This window comes from Phragmites australis, chromosome 4 (genome assembly GCF_958298935.1).
Source record: "Phragmites australis chromosome 4, lpPhrAust1.1, whole genome shotgun sequence".
Classification (NCBI taxonomy): domain Eukaryota; kingdom Viridiplantae; phylum Streptophyta; class Magnoliopsida; order Poales; family Poaceae; genus Phragmites; species Phragmites australis.
In genome coordinates, this window is record NC_084924.1 from 25,846,584 (window position 1) to 25,867,353 (window position 20,770).

General features: G+C 46.6%; 1 protein-coding gene across 2 annotated transcripts; it reads right to left on the reverse strand.

The window, feature by feature from the left end:
• Positions 1–18,258: 18,258 nt before the first annotated feature.
• Positions 18,259–20,285, reverse strand: LOC133915946 (heavy metal-associated isoprenylated plant protein 32-like). Of its 2 annotated transcripts, none has more exons than XM_062359356.1 (3): positions 20,085–20,285; positions 19,336–19,417; positions 18,259–19,241 (listed from the first exon to the last, which is right to left on the reverse strand). In XM_062359356.1, the coding sequence occupies exons 2-3, from the start codon at positions 19,415–19,417 to the stop codon at positions 18,565–18,567; spliced, it is 759 nt and encodes a 252-aa protein (XP_062215340.1). In that variant the 5' UTR covers positions 20,085–20,285; the 3' UTR covers positions 18,259–18,564. The 2 variants fall into 2 exon arrangements, with proteins under 2 accessions (XP_062215340.1, XP_062215339.1); XM_062359355.1 differs by lacking the exon at positions 20,085–20,285 and adding an exon at positions 19,511–20,070.
• Between the last annotated feature and the right edge of the window lie 485 nt (positions 20,286–20,770).

The window sequence follows — 20,770 nt, forward strand, 5'->3', positions numbered from 1 at the left end:
TGCGAGGACCTCGGCATCAAGCTCTGCTTCGTCTCTGTCGCTCATCCTCGGAGCAATGGGCAGGTCGAGCACGCCAACACGGAGATACTGAAGGGGCTCAAAACCCGGACCTACAACGTGCTCGCAAAGTACGGGAAAGGGTGGATCGACGAGCTACCTACCATGCTATGGGCCAATCGGACCACGCCAAGCCGCGCTACCGGGGAGACTCCTTTCTTCCTCGTGTACGGCGCTGAGGCGGTCCTCCCCTCCGAGCTCACTCTAGGATCCCCTCGGGTGCATGCCTACTCTGAAGGCGAACAAGAACAGCAGAGGCGCGACAACGTCGACAACTTAGGAAGAGCACCGGTGGCGTGCCGCCGTCCGAGCAGCCCGCTACCAGCAAAGCCTGCGGCGCTACCATCAGTGCCACGTCCGGGCCCGGTCTCTCGAGGTGGGGGATCTAGTTCTCCGACGCGTCCAATCGCGCGAAGGAAGGAATAAACTATCCCCTATGTGGGAAGGCCCCTTTACCGTGATCGGTGTCCTGCGAGAAGGCTCCTTTCGGCTGGCTACAGAGGACGGGCAGCCTCTCCCCAACGCGTGGAACATCGAGCACCTGCGCATGTTCTTCCCGTAGATGGCATGTATGCGTGCTCAGGTCAACCAGGTCAGGGGCTCCCCCCGCCCAAGTTGACCGGGGGCTACCACTAACCGGGTAAGTCACCCAGTCTTGTAAAAATTGTCAATACAATATGTATATCAATGTGCAGTTCTAATGTCAAATTTCATTTTTCCTGGATTCCATATGTTTAATCTGTCTGGTGAGATGCTCGATTGTGCGAGAAAAGTTTGCTCTCTCATTTTCCCCGTTGATAAAAGAATCCCGATCGGTATGCGCGCGGACAGTTGCCGCTGACTTACGTCTGTCGTGGTAGGCTGTGGTGTTCGGTGTCGTGGCAGTCTCCCGGGCATCACCGAGTCCCTGGGGTTCCCGGGTAATCCTATCACACGAGCAAAGAGTAGTCCGGAGCCTAGGCCCCAGGGGCGGGCTGTCGGTGCTCGGTCTGGTCTGTCATACCCGGGCGCCACCGAACCATTGGACCTCTGGGTTATGCCTCTGCCTATATAGTCTGCCGGTCCGGGTATTTGAGAGGTCTTGGGTCGAAAACAAGAGCAGTCTATAATGAGTACCGCACTAACAGAGCGCACCAAGCAAAGAATCTTTCTATTTTTCTCAAGTCACAGATCGACAATCAAAAGCAAAAGTAGCTCGCCCGCGAGGGCCTCAGTGCCCAGGTCGCTGCTCGGCCCTAGGGGTCCTCGGGTGGTCCTACCGCTCGGGCATGAGTGGTTGAGATATCCTGATCCCGGGCTCCCCATGCGCCCCCCAGTGCTCGGGCGCCCCAGCCGCGGGAACCAAGTTCCTGGGCACCCCGAGCTCGGAGCGCATGCCTCTCCTGGATCGGTCGGCCGAAAAGCTGACAGCTGTCTGCCGCTGTGGACTCGCGAGGGCCTGGGGGCTGAACGCGCAAAGAAGGCCTCACTGCTCGGGCGACGAGTGGTCGGGGCAACTTCGTTCTCGGGGAGGGAAAGGTCAGGCTCGGTCTGACTGAGTACTCCTCGGGACATCAAGTGAAAAGAACAGAAACTTCATCAAGCACTTAGAAGAACACTGGAGTTGCGACCCTAAAGAAAGGCTTCCATTATATTCACAAGAAAGGACAGCTATTCTGAGGGATCACTCCCATATTTACATCAAGTCAAAAGAAAAAAGAAAATTACAAAAGCCTAATCTAAATCGGAGCCCTCAGGCTCGGAAGATAGCGCGGCCTCCTCGCCGCTGCTCCCCGGGTACGAAATCGGTGGCGCCTCTCGTGTGAAGCATGCCGGCACCTCGGCGGCGGCACCCCGGACTGTGTTCCGGGTGGTTTCCCGAGCTGGTTCTAGCGAGAAGTTCGGATCCCAGCTTCGGTAGCAGGCCAGGACATGCTCGGCCACCGCTCGGGCCAAGCCACGCCCTTCCCGGGCGGCTAGTTCCTGCACCGCCTGGGGAAGCACTTTGAGCCGCTGGCTGATTCTCTTGAAGCCAAGGGCGATGTGGCCGATGCCCGTCCCCTTTGCTCCCACATGGACTCGCCCAAGCCCGGCCACCCTCACGGACCTCCGTGCTTGCTGAAGGACGTCTTCCATCATCAGCTTCACATTGGCCCGTTCGGTCTTGGCGGACTCGAGCTCCTCCTTTAGGCTCTGCAGCCGGTCCTCGAGGCTCGATCCCTTGGCCGCGCTGGTCGAGGCGGTGCCGGGCGCCTGGGCTTCAGCCTGCTTCACCCGCTCTGCAAGGGTAGAGAGGTCCTGCTCGTGGGCGGTCAGCTCTGACTCCCACTTGGCGGCCCGCTCCTCCCGAGCAGCAGAGGCCACTAATGCCTGGGCAGCCTCCATCTCTCAGCGGATCAGCAGCTCCTCCCGGGCCTCCAGATCCGACGCCGTGATGCCGACGTCGGTCTCGCGGATCATGACTTCCTCATCCCGGCGCTGGAGCTCCTCCTCCTGGCACTAGAGTTCGGCGCGGATCTGGTCGGCCTCGCCTTTCTGGCAGGCCAAGTCAGCCTGGGAGGCCTCTGCCGTCCTGTCGTGGGCCAGGACCGCCTCCTCCCGAGCCTGCACCTGCCTCTCCCTGGCTAGTACCTCGGTAGCCTGCTGCCGCGATGTCTCGACCAGGCGGGCGGCTTCCTCCAGCTCCCGCACGGCCTCTGTGCTAATGCCCTCCAGGGCCTCCCGCTCCTCCTCTAGCGCGCGCTGCTCACTCTCGTTGATGGCGCGCGCCGCAGCGACGCGGGCCTCAAAAAGGCGCCTGTCCTCGGCTAGCCGCTCCCTCTCCTCAAGGACGGCAGCGCGGCTCTCCTCAAGCTACGTCCTCTCCACCGCCACGGCCACCTCCAGCCACCCGATCACCTCCCGGGTGCTCCCTAGGACGTCTGGGAGGGGTTCGACAGGCCGGCTGGGCGACGGCCGGGCGCTGGGTCCCCTGCGAGCCCCCTCCGAGGGGCTCAGGGTCCCCGAATATTGCCACGTAGGCACCGCCCATGACGAGGTCGTCTGCCCCACACTCGACGTGCTCGGGGCGGGCTTAGCCGGCGCCGGTTGCTCGGGCATGGCCTCCGCCATCGGCTCGGGGCAGGGCGGCGCCTGTGGCTCTGTCTCGGGTGACGTGCTCGGTGGCTCCGGCTCCACCGGCGCGCTCAGCTCAGGCACGCTCGGCTCGGGGCCTTGAGCCAGCCTCGGTGCCTCCGGCCGTCCTTGGTCTCCGGCGGCGTCCTTAGGCGGCCTACAAAAGAAAAACGAGGTTAGTCTCCGAACTCACTCCGGGCAAGGCATGCTCAGGAAAAAGGGCGAAAACTTACGCAGATTTGGGTCTCCGGTATCGCCACCTTAATTCCAGGATCCTATACTCTGGGCCCGACGGCGTTGGCCCGGAATCCTCCCTCCTCCTCTTCCGTGGGGGCTCTGCGGGCTGCTGCGCGGTCTCCGGGTTCCAGACCTGGCCCAAGCAAATCATGGTTTGGTTCCAGAACCGCAGATGCCACCCCCATCGCCAGCCCCACGCTGGATGATTGGCCGTCCCGGCCTCCCTCCTTCTCGCCAGGCGACGGCGATGGCGAGGACGCCGGTGTAGGAATGAAAGTTCGGGGGCGCTTCCCTCTGTCCCTCGGCGCTTTCGCCGCCCCACTGCCGGCGGCACCTGCACCATCGGTCTGCGCCGGACCACCCGCGGCCTCCTCGCTGGCCGCCTCGTCCGCCCCGGGAATCTGGATAGTCCCGGGGTTCCGGTGCCCTAGCCGGTCGACCAGCTCCTGGGCGTCGAACTCCAGCAGCTTCGCTTGCAGTGCCACCCGGTTCGGGTCAGCGCAGAGCACTAGCTCCTTCCAGGGGAGCTCCGCTCGGCTCAGGTCGTCCACCCCGATCAGCACCTGGAGCAGGCCCTTCAGAGCTGGCCTGTCTAGGTCCCACTCCGCGTCGATCTGGGTCCGGGTGATGTCCTGGGGGCCGGTGTATACCCAGCAGGGCCGGGCCCGCTCCCACAAAGGCGCCAGGCGGCGGCGCAGGTAGTCCGTCACCACCATCACCGAAGTGAGCCTGGCCTGGCGCAGGAAGTCGATGCGCTCCAGGACCGGCTCCATCCGTGCGTCCGCCTGCAGCGGCACCTCCCAGGTCGCCTTCTGGGGCTCCGCCGCCCTCTCCGGCAGGGTCAGGCGGTCGTGGGGGCTGACGTCGATGTAGAACCAGTCGCGCCGCCAGTCGTCCCACTTGCTCCGCAGCACCTGGAGAATGTACTGCTCCCCCAGGCCATCCCACAGCAGGAAGTTGCAGCAGCCAAAGACGTCCGCGGTGGAGAAGCCCCTCTTCTTCCCGGCCGACCGCAGCACGAAGAAGTGCCAGAAGAGCGACACCGACGGCGACACCCCCACGAACATCTCGCAGAGGTGGGCGAAGACCACCAGGATGACGACGGAGTTGGGGCTGAGGTGCACCAGCTAGATCCCGAACGTGTCGAGGATCTGAAGGAAGAATGTCGAGAACGGCGGCACCAGCCCGGTCGCCACGAAAGAAGTGAAGAGGACGATGCGCCCCAGCTGGTCCGTTACCGGCGGGAAGCTCGCCGGTGCCACCACCGAGGCTCCCCGCTGGCCCTTAGGCACCATCAACTTCCGCACCTTGTCCGCCGCCTCCTTGTTCACAAGCCGGGACTCCGGCAGCACGCTGTCAAGTGTCTTGTTGCAGCGGCTTCCTCCTGCTCTCGACATCTTGTCAGGGTGGGGGATGATCTAGAACGGTGGGGGAAGAGGGGTGCTTTGATCGCCTAAGGGAGGTTGAGGGCTCAGGAGCGTAAGGAAGACGAAGGCTTGTTCGCAAAGATGGCATAAAGAGGGGGTGGTTCGCTCCCCTCCCCTTTTTATACTACAGGGAAGTTCAAACGTCGCCTGCCGCGGCACGCTCAGCGGGACGGTTTCCTCGGCCAACGCAACCGCCAGGCGAATCTCCCTCGGGTCGCACGGTTGTCAGCAGTTGCCAGGCGTACTTTCCTCGATTTGCGCGATTGCCACCCGCATCGCATGTCTCGTTATCATGCGCCGCCCGTCCCGTTATCACGTGCCTCGGGAGTCGGTTGGACACACGTCCGTTCGGCTCCCCGTTGGGCCGTACCAGAAGCCTGGACCGGAAGGGCCTGTGCCTAAGAGCGCGCCGTGTGGCGTCGATGCTGATTTCGGCCTCGTTGACGATGAAGGGCCCATCCGTAGTCTCTGGGCCATCGCCTGCCAATGGGCCTGGGGGATGCTGTTGGTGAATCAGGAACCAGGGGTCCCCGAATCCCGAGGCCAGGCCAGCAATCCGCCACGTGGCGCCATCCCGCGGGGTCGCCTCCACAAGGTAAAAAAGATTAAGTCCCGGGAGAGGGCGCTCGGGGCCACGGTCACTGGTCCCTGAGTACCCAGGTTCCCCGATGATCTGCGAAGTCTAAGTGCCGGGAAGAAAGTGCTCGGGGAGGTATACGATGACCCCCGAGGACCCGAGTCCCCCGACGACCAGGAAAGCTAAGTACCGGAAGAAGTGTGCCTGGGGCCGCAAGCGGTGGCTCCCCGGATGCCCAAGTATCCCGAGGACCCACTGAAGGAAGTTCCGGGAGAGAGTGCTCGGGGTTGCATGCAGCGGCCCCCGAGCACTCGGTCCCCCGAGGATCCGCACAAGCGTGCCCGGGAGAAAGTGCTCGGGGAGGTGAACAGTAGCCCCCGAGCACTCGGTTCCCCAAGGACCGAGGAAGGGCATTCTCGGGAGAGAGTGCTCGGGGAGGTGAACAGTGACCCCCGAGCACTCGGTTCCCCGACGACCCAGGAAGCCCCCTGACAGTGGCCCCCACAGGGGTCCATTGATGAGGTGTCAGCCAGTCAAAGGCCCGAGGCCGCATTTAAGAGCGTTCGTGGCCTGTCACCTCCAACTGCTCCCGCCACGCTCGGTGTCAGTTCCTGCCACGTCCTGGCAGAAGGGCGTGGGGACATTAAATGCACGGGTCCCATCCCGTGCCATCCAGCACGTCTCGGGATAACATCGTGAGGGCCGAGGCGTTCCGTCTACCGCGCTGCTACGGCAGGAGAACAAGACAGGGCGGGCACGCCGGGCTGTTCTGTGGTTGCCCGGTGGGCCCTCTCCACGGTGCCCGTTGCCAATGCAGTTATGGTGACGGATGACCGGGCGCGGGGCGTATTTTCCACCCCCTATCACTTCGTGCAGAGGCTATGATGAAGCCCTTTCCATTTATGGTGCCTTGGAACTCGTGCCCTCCCGTTCGGGGCACACTACTACCGGCGGGTATTTAAAATAGCCGGCAGCACAGACAAAGACAAGGTGAATCTCAGCTCAATCTCTGAACAAGTTCGACAAGGTAGACAATCTCTCGGAAGTGGGAAAACCCTCGAAGAAGTGAGTAGAGAAGAGAAGAGAAGATCGAGAAGCCCAAGAGCACCCAAAGCCAACAGATACACACAGACTAAAGAACAAGGAGCCCCAGGTTCTAGGATAGACAAACATTCCTGTAACTAGCAACATCCTTGAGGGAGATTCTCAGGACATTTATAGTATCCATACAGGAGTAGGGTGTTACGCCTCCGTGCGGCCTGAACCTGTCTAAACTCCCAGTGCATTTACTTTGTTGCGCACTAGATCATTCCACCCCTGCCAGCCATCGCATTTATATCCATTTATTTCTCCAGCAAACTTGTTCAGGATCATCCCATGACCAAATCTCTAAAAAGGGGTCCCTCAGGATCCCTACGACAGGAGTTAACCCTCCGACAACTATGGGTCCTCAAATAGAGCGACATGTAGATCTGAGCATTTCTCCTCCTAGAAATAAACTCATATCATTTGATGAGGAAGAGAAATGCATACATCTCAATGCTCAAGCTACTAATTCTTTATTTAATGCTCTAAGCGAAGATGTATTTGATACGATCATGGCACTTAAGGATGCTCATATCATTTGGACAATGCTTAAAGAAAGATACGACAAGCCAAAATGAGATGATGAGGTTCTTCTTCTGGAGACATTATTTGGAGAGTGCTCTACTTCATCATCACATTATGAAAAGCACCATATGATCCTACTTTGTCCAAAAGGATGCCACTTTGTCATCCACCTCACCAATTTACAAATCCGAGCAAGGTAATGATATGGTGAATGGGATTAGTAAGTGTTCATACTCTCCTTTGGATTTTAACAACACTTGCAATGAATTTTCTATATTTACTAGTGTTGTTAACCCTTGCATATTATCTAGTACAAAATTGCCTATTTATCATGATGATTTGGTTAATTGTCATCATTGTAACACATCTATTTCTATTAGTATTTGTGAGACTAATATTTTGAAGGAAATGGAATCTTACTTGGGACAAAGCATAGGTGGAAAGACCTCAAGAAAATCAAGAAGAAAGGTCCACCTAAGAGAAGATCAAAGAGGATATGCTATATATGTCATCTATATGGGTATTATAGCATGAATTGTCCTCAACTTGGAAGTGAAGCATCCCCTTCCTCAAGATGATCATCCCCTCACTATGATGCTCCATTGTGTCTTATGACAAAAGGTAAAAACAAAGTGGTAAGTGAGGTTGATAATGTCAATGCTCGTTTTAATGCTAGTGATAGTTATGAGCTCAGGTTTGATCTTTTAAGCAAAAAAGATATGCCTAAAATGATCAAACTCGTGCACATAATAGAAGACCATGAGGAAAGACTAGAGAGGCAAAAGGAATTCCTTATTGAGAAAATAGAAGAACTTAATGACTTAAATAAGATACGAAAAACTTCAGGAATCGCATAGTTTTTTATCTAATCTTTATGGGGATCTTAAAGTTAAGCTTATTTTTTATTGATAAATTAGATGTTATGCCTCCAGTGGATTTAGAAATACCATGTCCTAATTGCAATACTTTATCTAAGGATAAATTCGCTATTTCTTCTATTGATGATGCTTGTGCTTCTAACTTTATCTCTTGTGTAGCATCTTTGGAGAAAGAAACTGTTGAGCTAAGGGCTCAACTTGAAAAAGCTTACTAGCAAGTATGTGAAACAACAAGAAGATTATGATGGGCTTTAGTGCACTCATGAAAATCTTGTAGCTTCTCATACCAAGCTAGAAATAGCTCATGAGGTAATTGTCACAAAGGTAAAATCATATTAACCTCGTGTGGATAATAGCACATTTTCTTTGCCTAATGTAGAATTGTCATGTGCTAGTCCTAGAAATTCATTTAATGAAAATTCTATATCCAATGATGAATTATATGAATCTCGTGTGTTTGAGCACTTGGTGTGGATTGCGCGTGAGTTCAGAAGTTTGTTACTCTTAGAGACCATCATCTCCTAGATGGCTTAGTGGTGTGATTGCTGGCGATCTCCTCAAGTGAAGCTTGTGAGGAGATCCGAAAGTGATAGCGGAACTCATCATCTCGGAAGAGTTGGCCATAGTGGAGACGAGGAGTGCATACTTGCAACCTCATGAGGATAAGGGTTGAGAGAGACCCGAATCAAGTGCAACCAAACTTCCTCAACGGAGACATAGGATATCGGTGGATATCTGAACTTTGGTAACAAATCAAGTGTCTCCGTGTCTCCTTTACATTTGTGATTATTTGCTATAGGTTTTCTTGCAATTAGTTCTATCTCATTTTGTATATCTTATATAGAATTGAATTGCATGCTTATATCTTTATTTGTGATATCAATTCTTGAGCTCTCTTGCATATCTTGCTTAGAATTTCTTTGTTTGTCTATCACCCTAGGATTTCATTCCATCACACTTTGTTTAGGGTGTTAGAGCTAGTTGTGTGAGGAACGGTGACATCCTAAGAGGGGGTGAATTATGACACTTAGAAACTAATGGCTCTAAAAATTTCACAAAATAAACCTATATCAATTTTTATCTAAATGTGCTCTAGGTTTATCTAGTGTGTCTACTCTTCCGCTCAAGAGGATTGCGACCTACTCTAGCTAGGTAAATTGTAAAAAATGTAAATGTGGAAACATAAATAAGGTAGAAAGACAAACTCGTCACAAGAGATTTTTATCTTGTGATATTAGTGGCACACAAGCCACCCCTAGTCCACGTTGGAGATCTACAAAGGATATGCTCCAGGTTGCTAAGTCTCTTCCAGTCACAACTCTTGAGATACCCTGTCACCAAGATAAGGCCTCAAGCAAAATAAGCAACCAAGCCCCCAAGGCGAGGTCTCACCACTAATCTCTTTTCTGGTCACTTGTGCATCATCTTCACTTCGGAGCTTTAGTCACAAAGATGTCTCCACGTCCCTGCACGAATTTCTTGTCGCCGCTCCACACCAAGTTTGAGAGTCAACAAGCTACCGATGAGTCATCAAGACTCTAAGGCATCGACGTACCTCTCAGTTAATGGTTGGATCACTCATTGATCTACTCTCTAGGTTGCAGGACCTAACAACACTTCTCTCTAAGCCTATAAGTACTAATCACTCTCTAATGGTGTGCTTAATCACCTTAGCTGAACATTTTTAGTACTTTGATGGCTTAGATGTCTTCTTAAGTGTATATGGGCTTCTTTGGACTCCAGCAACTTCAAATGACTGAGTTGGTGAGTATTTATAGTTTCAAACCTATCAACTAGTTGTTGTTCCAATAGCTCATAGAAACTGTGAACACCGAATTATCCGGTGACAACAGTAGTACAAGGTTCAGACCATCCGGTGAGTACAACATCAGCAACTAGCTATTGGAAACCCACTCAAATACATTATGAACATTGGATTGCCTGGTGTATTCTTCACTTCCATCACCAGACTATCCGGTGTGTTGTCTTGCGCCAAGCCGAGCAACTTCTTCTTTGTGCAATTAGTCCGGTGTGTAGATCTTCTGATCATCGGACCTTCCGGTGTGTTGATTTTCATCTCTTTGCAAACTCTCTAGAAAATACTCTGGTGTGCACTATCATCTAATCATCAGACCTTTCGGTGTATTGATCTTCAGTCTTCTCGGGAATAAATGCTTCATTGTGTGAAGCACATAGATCATCGGACTATCAGGTGAAGTCATTTACTTCCTCCTCTGACTGAAAACACTCTTGTGTGTGCAATCTCCTAAGCACCAGACCTTCCGATGAGTACAATTTTCTTCAACTCAGTTTTCCATCTTTTTGGAAAATGCTCCGATGTGTATAACACATTGAGCACCGAACCATATGGTGAATATAACACACCTAGGAGGAATACTCTGGTGTGTATAAGGTCGTGAGCACCGGACCATCTGGAATTTCTCTGAGACTTCTTTAATTTAATCAAACTTTGTCCTGACTTTAGTTGCGTCTTCATGTATTACATCTATAAGACCTACTAACATATATTCTTGACAAACATGTTAGTCCTAATGACTATGTTCTCATTAATCACCAAAATCATAATCATGGCATAATAGGAACATTTTCACTAAGTTAAACCTAGCATTTTAGGTTTTGCGCTGAACCCGGAAGTTCCAGATTCTGTATAGACCTCTTCCAAATCTCTGAACTTGGAAGTTCCGGATTTTGTATAATCCATTGCATAGTTTTAAATTCAGAAGAGAATGCCTATTCACCCCCCTCTAGGCGACATCATTGTCCTTTCAGCTAGAAAATAGAGAGGAGAAGGGATGTCAACTCGAGGGAGATTAGGAATAAAGGTTTTGTTTGATCACATTTTTCAGATTTGAGACATTCAAATTTTGAACTTCACACAAAATACAGGAAAACCAAATAATCAAAAGACAACATGCATTATTTTGTGCATATTTTTAAAAATGTGAAATTTAATTTTTGATTTGTTTTTGGGACTTTGCCCATATTTAATCACACATGTCTTCAATTTGTTGTAAATTTGAAAATGTTTGAATTTTTAGTTAATTTCTATCTAAATGTGTTCTAGGTTTATCTAGTGTGTTTACTCTACCGGTCAAAAGGATTTACAACCTATAACCTATCCTAGCAAACTATCTAGGAAGGTAAACATGCAAAGGTAGATTGCAAGTATGTAAATGTAGAAATGTAAAGACGTTAGAGAGCAAACTCAGCACAAATGATTTTTATCCCGTTGTATCAATGGCATAAACACCACCCCTAGCCCACTTTGGAGCAGCCACCTAGGCTATTACTCCCGGATGGTACCTAGTCACGACCATTGAGCCACCTAGACCTCAAGTAGGTTGAGCCACCAAGCCACTAAGGCAAAGGTCATCACAACCTTCTCTTCCGGTCACTTGCCACCGTCTTCACTTCAGAGCTTGAGCCACCAAGACAAGGGTCTCCGTGTCCCTATACAAGAGTCCTATCGTCGCTCCACACCAAATCGAAGGGTCAACAAGTATGAGCCACCAGGGCTCACGGTGCCGATGAGTCACCAAGACTCCAAGATGGTAGTGTACCACTTGGTACAATGTAAGATCACTCTTTGATCCCCTCTTTAGGAAGCAACACCTAGCAACAACTCTCTCTAGGCCTAGTAGCGCTAATCACTCCCTTAATCTTGTGCTAATTGCCTTGAATGATCATTTTTAGCACTTTTGTGGCTTGGATATTTTCTTAAGTGTATATGAGCTTCTCTAGACTCCAGCACACTCAAATGACTGAGTGGAGGGTATTTATAGCCTCAAACCCGTGAATTAGTCATTGCTCTAACGGTCACATTTTTCGTGAACACTGGATCTTCTGACATGCACCACCTCCAGACACTGGATCATCTGATGTATATCCTCCACTCACAACCCTCGTTGCTAGTTGTCACCACTTGTTAACTAGCTATTGCAGCTCTATGAATTTCTCTGACGTAACCTCCTCGGTATGCGCCAGACCATCCAATGTCAAGAATTCCTTTATCCACTGAGCCAAGAGAAAATCTTCTCAAATATACTCCACTGAAGCCTCCAGTGTATATGCCGGACCATCTGACGTGTTCAAACTCCTTTTCCCATCGAGAAACACCACTCCTGGAAAATGCTCTGCCGTAGCCAATCTTCATCATCGGACCATCCATCATGTTATGAGACATTCTTCTGAAGATTACACATCTCTTGTACAATGCTCTGGTATGTTCATCACCTCAATGCTGGACCATCTGGCGTGTAGACCAGAAGGACCTCTTTTGAGTCAAAACACTTCGGTGTATACGATTCTCTTATTGTCGGACCATCCGATGTATGCAATCTTTTATGAGCTTATCCAATTCACAGTTTCTTGAGTTTTGTTTCAGTGGCTTCTTCATGTATTGTATCCAAGAGACCTACTAAGACATATACTTGACAAAAATGTTAGTGTTATTGAGTATATTGTCATTAATTACCAAAATTGCATGCATGCTCTAAAAGGGATATGTTTGCTACAATCTCCTACTTTTCGGTAATTGATGACAACACAACCAAAGAAAGTGGCAAATAAATAATTGCCATTTGTAAAGTGCACAAATAATGAATTACAATACTTGTAAAGTGCACAAGGCCTTACCACTTTGCTTGGATGCATGGTAAGAAAAACCAATAGTACCAATTGTAAGGAAACTAATGATACCTATTGAAAGTGCACGAAAGATATCAATTGAAAATGAACCAATTGTAAGGGAAATATCACATCTTGTTCATACCTTGTTCTTACCTTCACTTTGTCCCCCTTTTGTTATGACTTCCATGGTGATAATTCTCCTCATTTCTCTATCGCCACTATCTCCCTTGCAACCCATGCAAAATTCTCCCATTCGAGGAACAATCTGGTGTCTTGCTTAACAATCATGCACCTTGCATTGGTCATCAAAATTCTTCCCCTTTGTTAACAATCTAAAAAAGGCTACAAACACACGTTGAACTCAAGGGAAAACATTAGAGCACTTGGGAGAGAGTTTCATAAATCATGATTCAATAATAAATGATACCAATTGTAGGAATGCAATTGAAAGGGTAATGTGGATACCATTTGAAATCAAACAACATGGATCACAATTCATAAAACTCACATAATATGATCTAAACTCTCCTATATATGTGCATACATATGATAAGAGTAAAATATATGCACAACTAGATAATATATAGAGATAGGAAGTTTAAGTCATATTATGCATGAAGGTAATTGACAATGCTACCAATTGATGAATAATCATTGCATACCTTCAAGAACTTGTAGATTACTTCATGAGACTACAAAAGATACCACTTGAAATACATGTTAGTCTCAAAATCACAACCTATAAGATATACTCTCCCTAAATGTGTACATATAAGTGTCGAATACTTGTGAGAGACATGCACTTTTGTGGCACATAAAGTATATCACTTGAAGAAATATGCTATGTAAAGAACATACAACTAATAAATAATGTAGGTTGCTCATGTGTTAGAGAGAAACACAAGCAACCTACCATACGAAAAACCTACACTAGGCATTGCAAGAAAATGAAATATGCATATATAATTCTAGACAAGGCAAATGTACTAGATGCAAAACAAAAAGTATGAATAAAAATGTAGCTATCATACCTCTTTTACCTTTAGATAGGGGATTTGGGTATATGATGATCAAGGTTTTTATCAATGTTTTGGTTATAGTAACATGAATGATACCTACATCATGTGACAGTACAGATTTACCATAAATTTACATACAATTTTTTTTTCTCATTTGGAGTTTGTATGGATTATTATAAATTTTGCAAGTTTTAATGATTTGGAGTAAAAAGTCATATGTAATATTTATACAGACGGCTTTTACTAAAAAGCTGTAAAAGCCGTCTGTACTAATGATATTAGTACAGACGGCTCGGAGTATAACCGTCTGTACTATTTGTATAGACGGTTTTTTTTATTAAAATTCATATTTACTAATAATATTAGTACAGATGGTGAGAAGTAAGAAACCGTCTGTACTAATGCTCTATAAATACCGTTTTGCCTCCCCCCGTGCCACACCAATTTCTTTCCTTATAATTCTAGCCGCCTCGTCTCCTCCCCAGCCAGCCCTCCTCCCCGACGACTCCTCCGTGGCTAGCCCTCCGAGCTCCCCACAACCCTCCTCCCTCCCTGGCGGCCCTCCTGGCGAACTCCCTCCCCAGTGGCTCCTCCACCCCCAGCGGCCCTCCTTCCTCCCCGGTAGCTCCTCCATCCCCGACGTCTCCTCCATCCCCAGTGCTCCTCCCCAGCCACCCCCTCCCCGACAACCTACCTCCTCAATCCTCTCTTCTTCATGCACTCTCAAGTGTTTCATTGTGAGTTTTTCCTCTCCCTTCCTCTGGACAGTAAGTGGCTTACAGGTTATTGCTCTGGACATTAAGTGGCTTGTGGATTATTGTACTGAGGTTGGGCACAATATGTAAGTACAATAGTGTATAGTCCTGTGTATGGTAGTCCTGGATACTTGTGTTGGTGATATAGTCTGATATTTTCTTATGCACCGAGGAACATCTGTAGTTGGATATCAAAGGGCTATCTATTTTGTTTCTTGGTTGATTACTGCTATGATTAAGAGGCAGTTTGCTATGTTGTTTCTGAAGGCTTATATTGAGTTAGCCCTTTAGCTTTGCTAGTCTATATCTTTGACTATTTTAGTTCAGTTTGTGAAATCTGTTGGTCACATCAGTATTATCCAAGGAGATTTTTGAATTTTATCCAAGCTATACATACTAGTTGAGAACTTAGATAATTGCCGGATCGATGATGTGTTCAACTGAACATTTAGGGGGCAAGACATCTAATGTCCTGCGGCCAATTATCTGGAAATAAATTGAGAGTAATTTTATACATGTTCTGTACTTACTATCAGCTCTTTAAAGTACACATGATGTCTATAACTGTCATTGTTGTGTTACAGTTCTTTTATTTCCATATCATGTGTAAAGATATCTTTATGTTCTGCTCTTGTCATCATGCTTGTGGAATATTTTTCATGTTTATGTTATCACAATTTTCTGGTTTTGTGAAAACTGGACTGTTATGTTGTTGTTTTTCTTTATGATTTGCAGTGTGCTCTGTTATGCTATCTTTTCTGCATCAAGTAGACCATGTGACGCTGCCTTCTAATTCCTTAAGTAAATTGTAGAAAATCCACATGTTGTATACCATTTAGATGCAAATACACTATGTCATTCTTGCAATACACATGTTGTAGAAAATAACTCATTCCAGTGCTTTCTAAGAACATTGTGTCTTTCTGCAGGGGTCTTGTCATCACAATACATATTATTGCCATATAGTGTCTTAGGTTTCCTTATCAACTTTATTCTATTTTTTCTTAATGTATTCGCTCCCTTTTTATCACATCTTTTGCTTCCAGAAGATGCTTGACTTGCTTGTCAAATTAGCTAACTTCTACTTGAGTCATGACTCAACCTCAATGGGAATTGTAGAAATATTAGTAACCTAAGTAATCACCTAATGGAGGGTTTAAATTCTAAGTACACCATAATCCATAATAGCCAAATTGTGCAGGCTTGTTGTATATGTCTTAAAATATATATCTTTTGTTCAGTAATTTAGCCTTTATAAGCTTACAGACTTAAGCCATATTTAAAGGAGACTTGAAAAACCCCTAGCTAATACCCTACCATCAAATAACTTGAGAAATAAATCTAAATTGGAGCCGTATGACCTGCAAGCAATAGTGTCATTTTATCTACCATCAAATATCCCCAAGTATGATTTTGCAGTGAGAGGAGACTTATGGTGTGCTAATTGTAATAATTTAACTTGTGGGGCTTTTATTTGCAACGAAGACTGACCCCTAGGTGTGTGCACATGCTATTTTCCCAAAGGTTAATATCTGTCAATTTTTATATGGTTGATTGGTACTAACTCAATATGAATGTACAAAGTATGGTGGTTGTATTTTTCTATACTATTAATATATGTCATTCTATCTCTTGACGTGCATGGTAGGTTTTTCATGTATATGTTGGTTTGCTTTTATTTTTTTAAATCACAAGAAAGATGTATATGCACATGTCTATGTTGTGGCTTTCAATTCATATTTGTCTGATGTGTTGATGCTTGAGAAGAAGCTAATGGAGATTCACCTAATGAGGGTGTTCTCCATTCGATGCTTGTAGTATTCCAATTGAAGAAGTATTCCAAAATGACCATTTTATTCTAGCATACATATCTTTTTTTTCCTCTTCTCCAACACATGATTTAACAAGGCTTAAGCCTCGGCTCAGACCATTTTGAGATAAAATGACTTTACATCAGAGTTAGCTTTAACTAGTGCAAAATCTAATAAACATGTATGATCGAGACTTTCATACTACGCTTAGGCTTAAGCGTTTCCTCTAGACATGTTAAATTTAATTAAAAGTTTAAAACACATACCTTGATTCCTTTTCTTTCCTCTATTTCTGTGAATAATCTTCTACCATTATAACAAGTTCCTAATAAGCATGTGACTTTTCCTATATATAAAGAGGTTCCATGAGAAGAAACATCTTTCTCCTTGTTTCAGCGCCAAGTACAAGCGGCAACATTTCTTGAAACTCTTTCTTCTCGTGACCTTCAAGGATTTATTCCTCCTCTACCGTCTTGACAAGCTGGACATTGGTTTAGTGAGATGATGGACACTATAAGTGTTACTAATCATAGTCTATGCTTAATGAACCGCCTAACTCACTGATACGTTCATTTATCTATATTACTCTTATGTGTAGACTTATGATTCAAGAAGCCAAGAGAGAATCCAAGAATTAGATTTCTTGACCCACAGGTCGTATGTGGGTCAACGATCACTTGGTCTCAGAGGAAAGTTGAAAAATACCTCGCGGAGGCCATAGTCGCTCTCTGTGCATCGGAAGACCTTATTCTTCTACCATACAACTAACGAGACCATTGGATGCTAGTTTGTATCTATACACACAATCAACATTGCATATACTTCGACTCGATGTACTACGACCCAGATGGGTATTCAGATCTGACAGATTTGTTGACAAGGGCATTCGCGAAGTATGTTTCGATGGGTAGGATTGTACGGAGAGATAAAGCCTCAACAACCCACCAAAATAAGTTTCCGGTAATAATTTCAGCTATCTAGTTTTCCTTAAAATGCTAAGTTATACTTGTATTTAAAATCTGCCTCCAAACTAAAATATTGTAAAATGCTGCTTTTTGCGAAATAACCATACTAAGCATGCTTTGTCATTATTTAGCATTCTGTATTAGTGTGGATTTCTGTGTAACTTATAGAGTACGGTTGTTTGTACTCACACCCCCATATTTTTCACTAGAGGAATTCGTTCACGACAATGACTACAACGACTAGGCCGTGACCCCAATTGACTGCATGTGGCATATCAGTTGGGCCTATTTTCCGCTGCTTTATTTTGATGTTTGGCCCTTGATCCCATGATGTAATAAATGGAAAATGTTTATATCTCAATAAAATAATTGTTTCGGATATGGTTGTCTATCTTTGTAATAATTGTGCACATTAGCTTTTCCTGGACTAGTGCGGAAATACAAAGAAAATTCGTAGTTTTTTTTTTTCAGAATGGATACATGTGTTATGGTTATTTTGATTAAATTTATTTGTGGCTTAGTAACTAATATAACTTTACCGCATAATATATCTTGTGATATTATCTCAAAGATCATAATGATATCAACACCTAACTTCTTTGGCAAAGCTTTGGATATGAGACATGATTCAGTAGTAGGGCGATTTTATTTTTTAAAGTGATTACATCGAATCCAGTAAGGTAAGATTGCAGTTAACATAGTCGTTATTATTGTTGTTTAAATTTTCTCCATTGATGCAATTAGTTTCCTAGCATATGTCGGGCAAGTTATTTTTTAATGTATTCCATCTAGTTAATCTTATTATCTCATAAAAATCTTTAGTTCCTGTAAAAAAAAGCAAAGATAAAAAACATATTCAGATCATCTCATACATGTACTATTTAATACATGGAACCAAACACTACCTAGGAAGCTTTCCCTTTGGAAATTACTGGTACCAGCTCGTTCAGGACAGGATAATATAGATACTAAAAAAATTGGTAGAACAACCCATACACATTTTGTCAACTTTGCTAATCACTTGTGTTTAGTGATGAAGTGACTATAAGTGATTATTAAGAATTTTAGTTAAACATCAGTTACAATTATATGTTATTAACCACAACTAATTATTGTGGGTATTTAGTTATGATTAACTAGAATTACTGCTAATTAGTATAGTTTATTGATAATAATAATAAATATAAAAAATATTATTTCAGTAAAATAATTCAATTATACATGGATATAATATACATGGCTTTTAATCAACTAAACATATTCTTATATTATTCAATACATCCAACCAAAAACATTCTCATATCCTTCTATATACCTAACCAAACAATCTACTTGTATCCTCTCATTTAAGATCATCATGTCCATCGAGACCCATTTCATTCAACTTCATGTAACCAATTAAACACAAGCCTACTGAAATTTCACCTAAAAACATACTCGTGCCTAGCCATGGCCGATCATGTAATGAGTTCATAATCTCATATTCACATGACGCTGCACCCGGCGCCGGGCTCCTCGTCGTAGTACTGCGGCCCGTACGGGTTCCTGCCATAGACGTACGGTCCGTACCCGCCGTGACCATGCACCGCTGGCCCGCCGTAGTACCCTCCGGCAGGTGGGCCGCCGACACCCCACCCGCCGTACTGCGGCGCGCTGTAGCCCCACTCGGGGGCGACCGGCCAGATGGATGGCACGACTGTCGCCTGCTGCTGCGGCGCCATCGCCGGCATCCTCACGGGCGCCGCGGCCGACATCGACATTGACGGGCCGGTGCCGGGGGCCTCGAGCCGTGCTGCGGCGGGAGTGGCGGTAACGATTTTTGGCTTGCCGTGTCCGTGGTGCGCGTGCCGGTCGGCCGGCTCGTCGTTGAAGTCGTCGTCCATGTCGTCGAACTTGACGTGCTTCTTCTCCGGCTTGCCGCCGCCATGCCCGCCGCCGCCACTGTGACCCTGGCCCTGGCCGTGGCCGTGGCCATTGACCTTCCCGGGCTTGGGCGGCTTGGCGCCGGGCTTCTGGTTCCCTCCGACGACGTGGATGTCGGTGATGACCTTGCCGGCGTCGGAAGTGAGCCTCTCTGCGACCTCATCGGCGTCGAAGGGCCCTGATACCGTCACCGTCTTGCTCCTCTCGTCGTAGGAGATGGTCCTGATGCTTACTTTGTCTGTTCATACACAGAGTGAGGTGCACACATGCACAGTCGTTAGATTATAGTATCAGATGATCAGCTCATGACGAGATTTGAGAGCAAAGCAAACCTTGGAGCTTGCAGAGGACCTTCCTGATCTTCTTGTAGCATTTGTCACAGTCAAGATCGACTCTCATCACAATCGTAGACATCTGAAATGAGAGAAATCAACATGTAAAAGCCGGCGAGCGCAATTTTATCGTTTCAGTTTCATACTGATCAGTGAAGTACAAAAAGGAAGGCACTTGAAGTATCTTGTAGGATATTTTGATTTTGTTTTCCCAGAGAAGCAGAGGAGTGGTGATTAACATCCTAATTGCTTCAACTTGGGTCTTTTGCTAGCAAACTATTTCCGGACATACCCCTGGATGTATAGTTTGGTGGTTGGTCAATTTTTTAAAAGGAATCACACGTTGCTTGTTGTCTACTTCACGCGTAGCAAGTACTTCAGTGGGAGCACAAAAGCTATCCCAGAAAAAGTTAGCACACAGACACCAACCGATCGGAGTAAATTCATAGTATAGTTAGGTTTGGAATAGAACAAGGCGAAGAATGTGAAATAACAGTGCAAATTCATGTTTCTTTTTTCTAGCACGAATAGAAATTCAAGAACACAGGTTGCCGCCAGACATGGCAGAGATTAATTTCTAAAAGATTAATCTAATTTCCTTCTTGTGTGGAGTGGATGGAAGAGTGTGTTTTCTTCACCAGCTTAGTTTGTCTAAGAAACATGGAGTTTGAGCTATAAAAGTTCTAGAACGAGAGCAAACTGGCACATAAACGTTGTAGTTTGGAGAGAGAGAGAGAGAGCTTACATACCTTGCTTCTCTGTTATGGATGCTTCAAGGTTAGCTTTGCCACCTTTGCTGTTAGTGCAGAGCAGAGCAGGAGGCTGGGGGCCTGCAGGAAGAGAGAAGAAGAAGCAAGAAAGGAGACGAGGCTGGGACAGGGTGTGGACTAGAACCTCAGCTCGCTTTTGTTCAGATTAACCTGCAGACACCGTGACGCTCCCGATTGCTCTAACTAAGCACCAAACTTTGGCAGCCACGTGGACCCGCCCCGCTCGGCCCTAAACCAGCTGGATCCACATTGATCATCGCCTCCCTTTCCACGGGTAGCACTTGCTAATTACTCCCGGTCACAAAAGAGACGGTCACGAATAAATGACTTTCATCACTAATTAGTAGTATGTGTATGTAAAATATAGCAAACTTTTTCAAAGTTGAATCGAAATATTCAGCACGCGTAACTTAGAGACAGCAGCAAACTATCTAAGAATCAAATTCGTAGTTAGTGTAACCTAATCCACTACTAGCCGGAAATTAAGCAATGCAATCGAGCTTTGAGATCTTTCTGACTAGAGTAGTGGGCACCGATGTCTCCCACTAGCAATGTCCCGAACCTAACGCTAGCTACTTAGCTACTTAGCTAGCTTTCTTTTTTTAAAGGTACATCAAGGCCGTACACTGCATACATATTCCACTTTCACACCATATATACACACA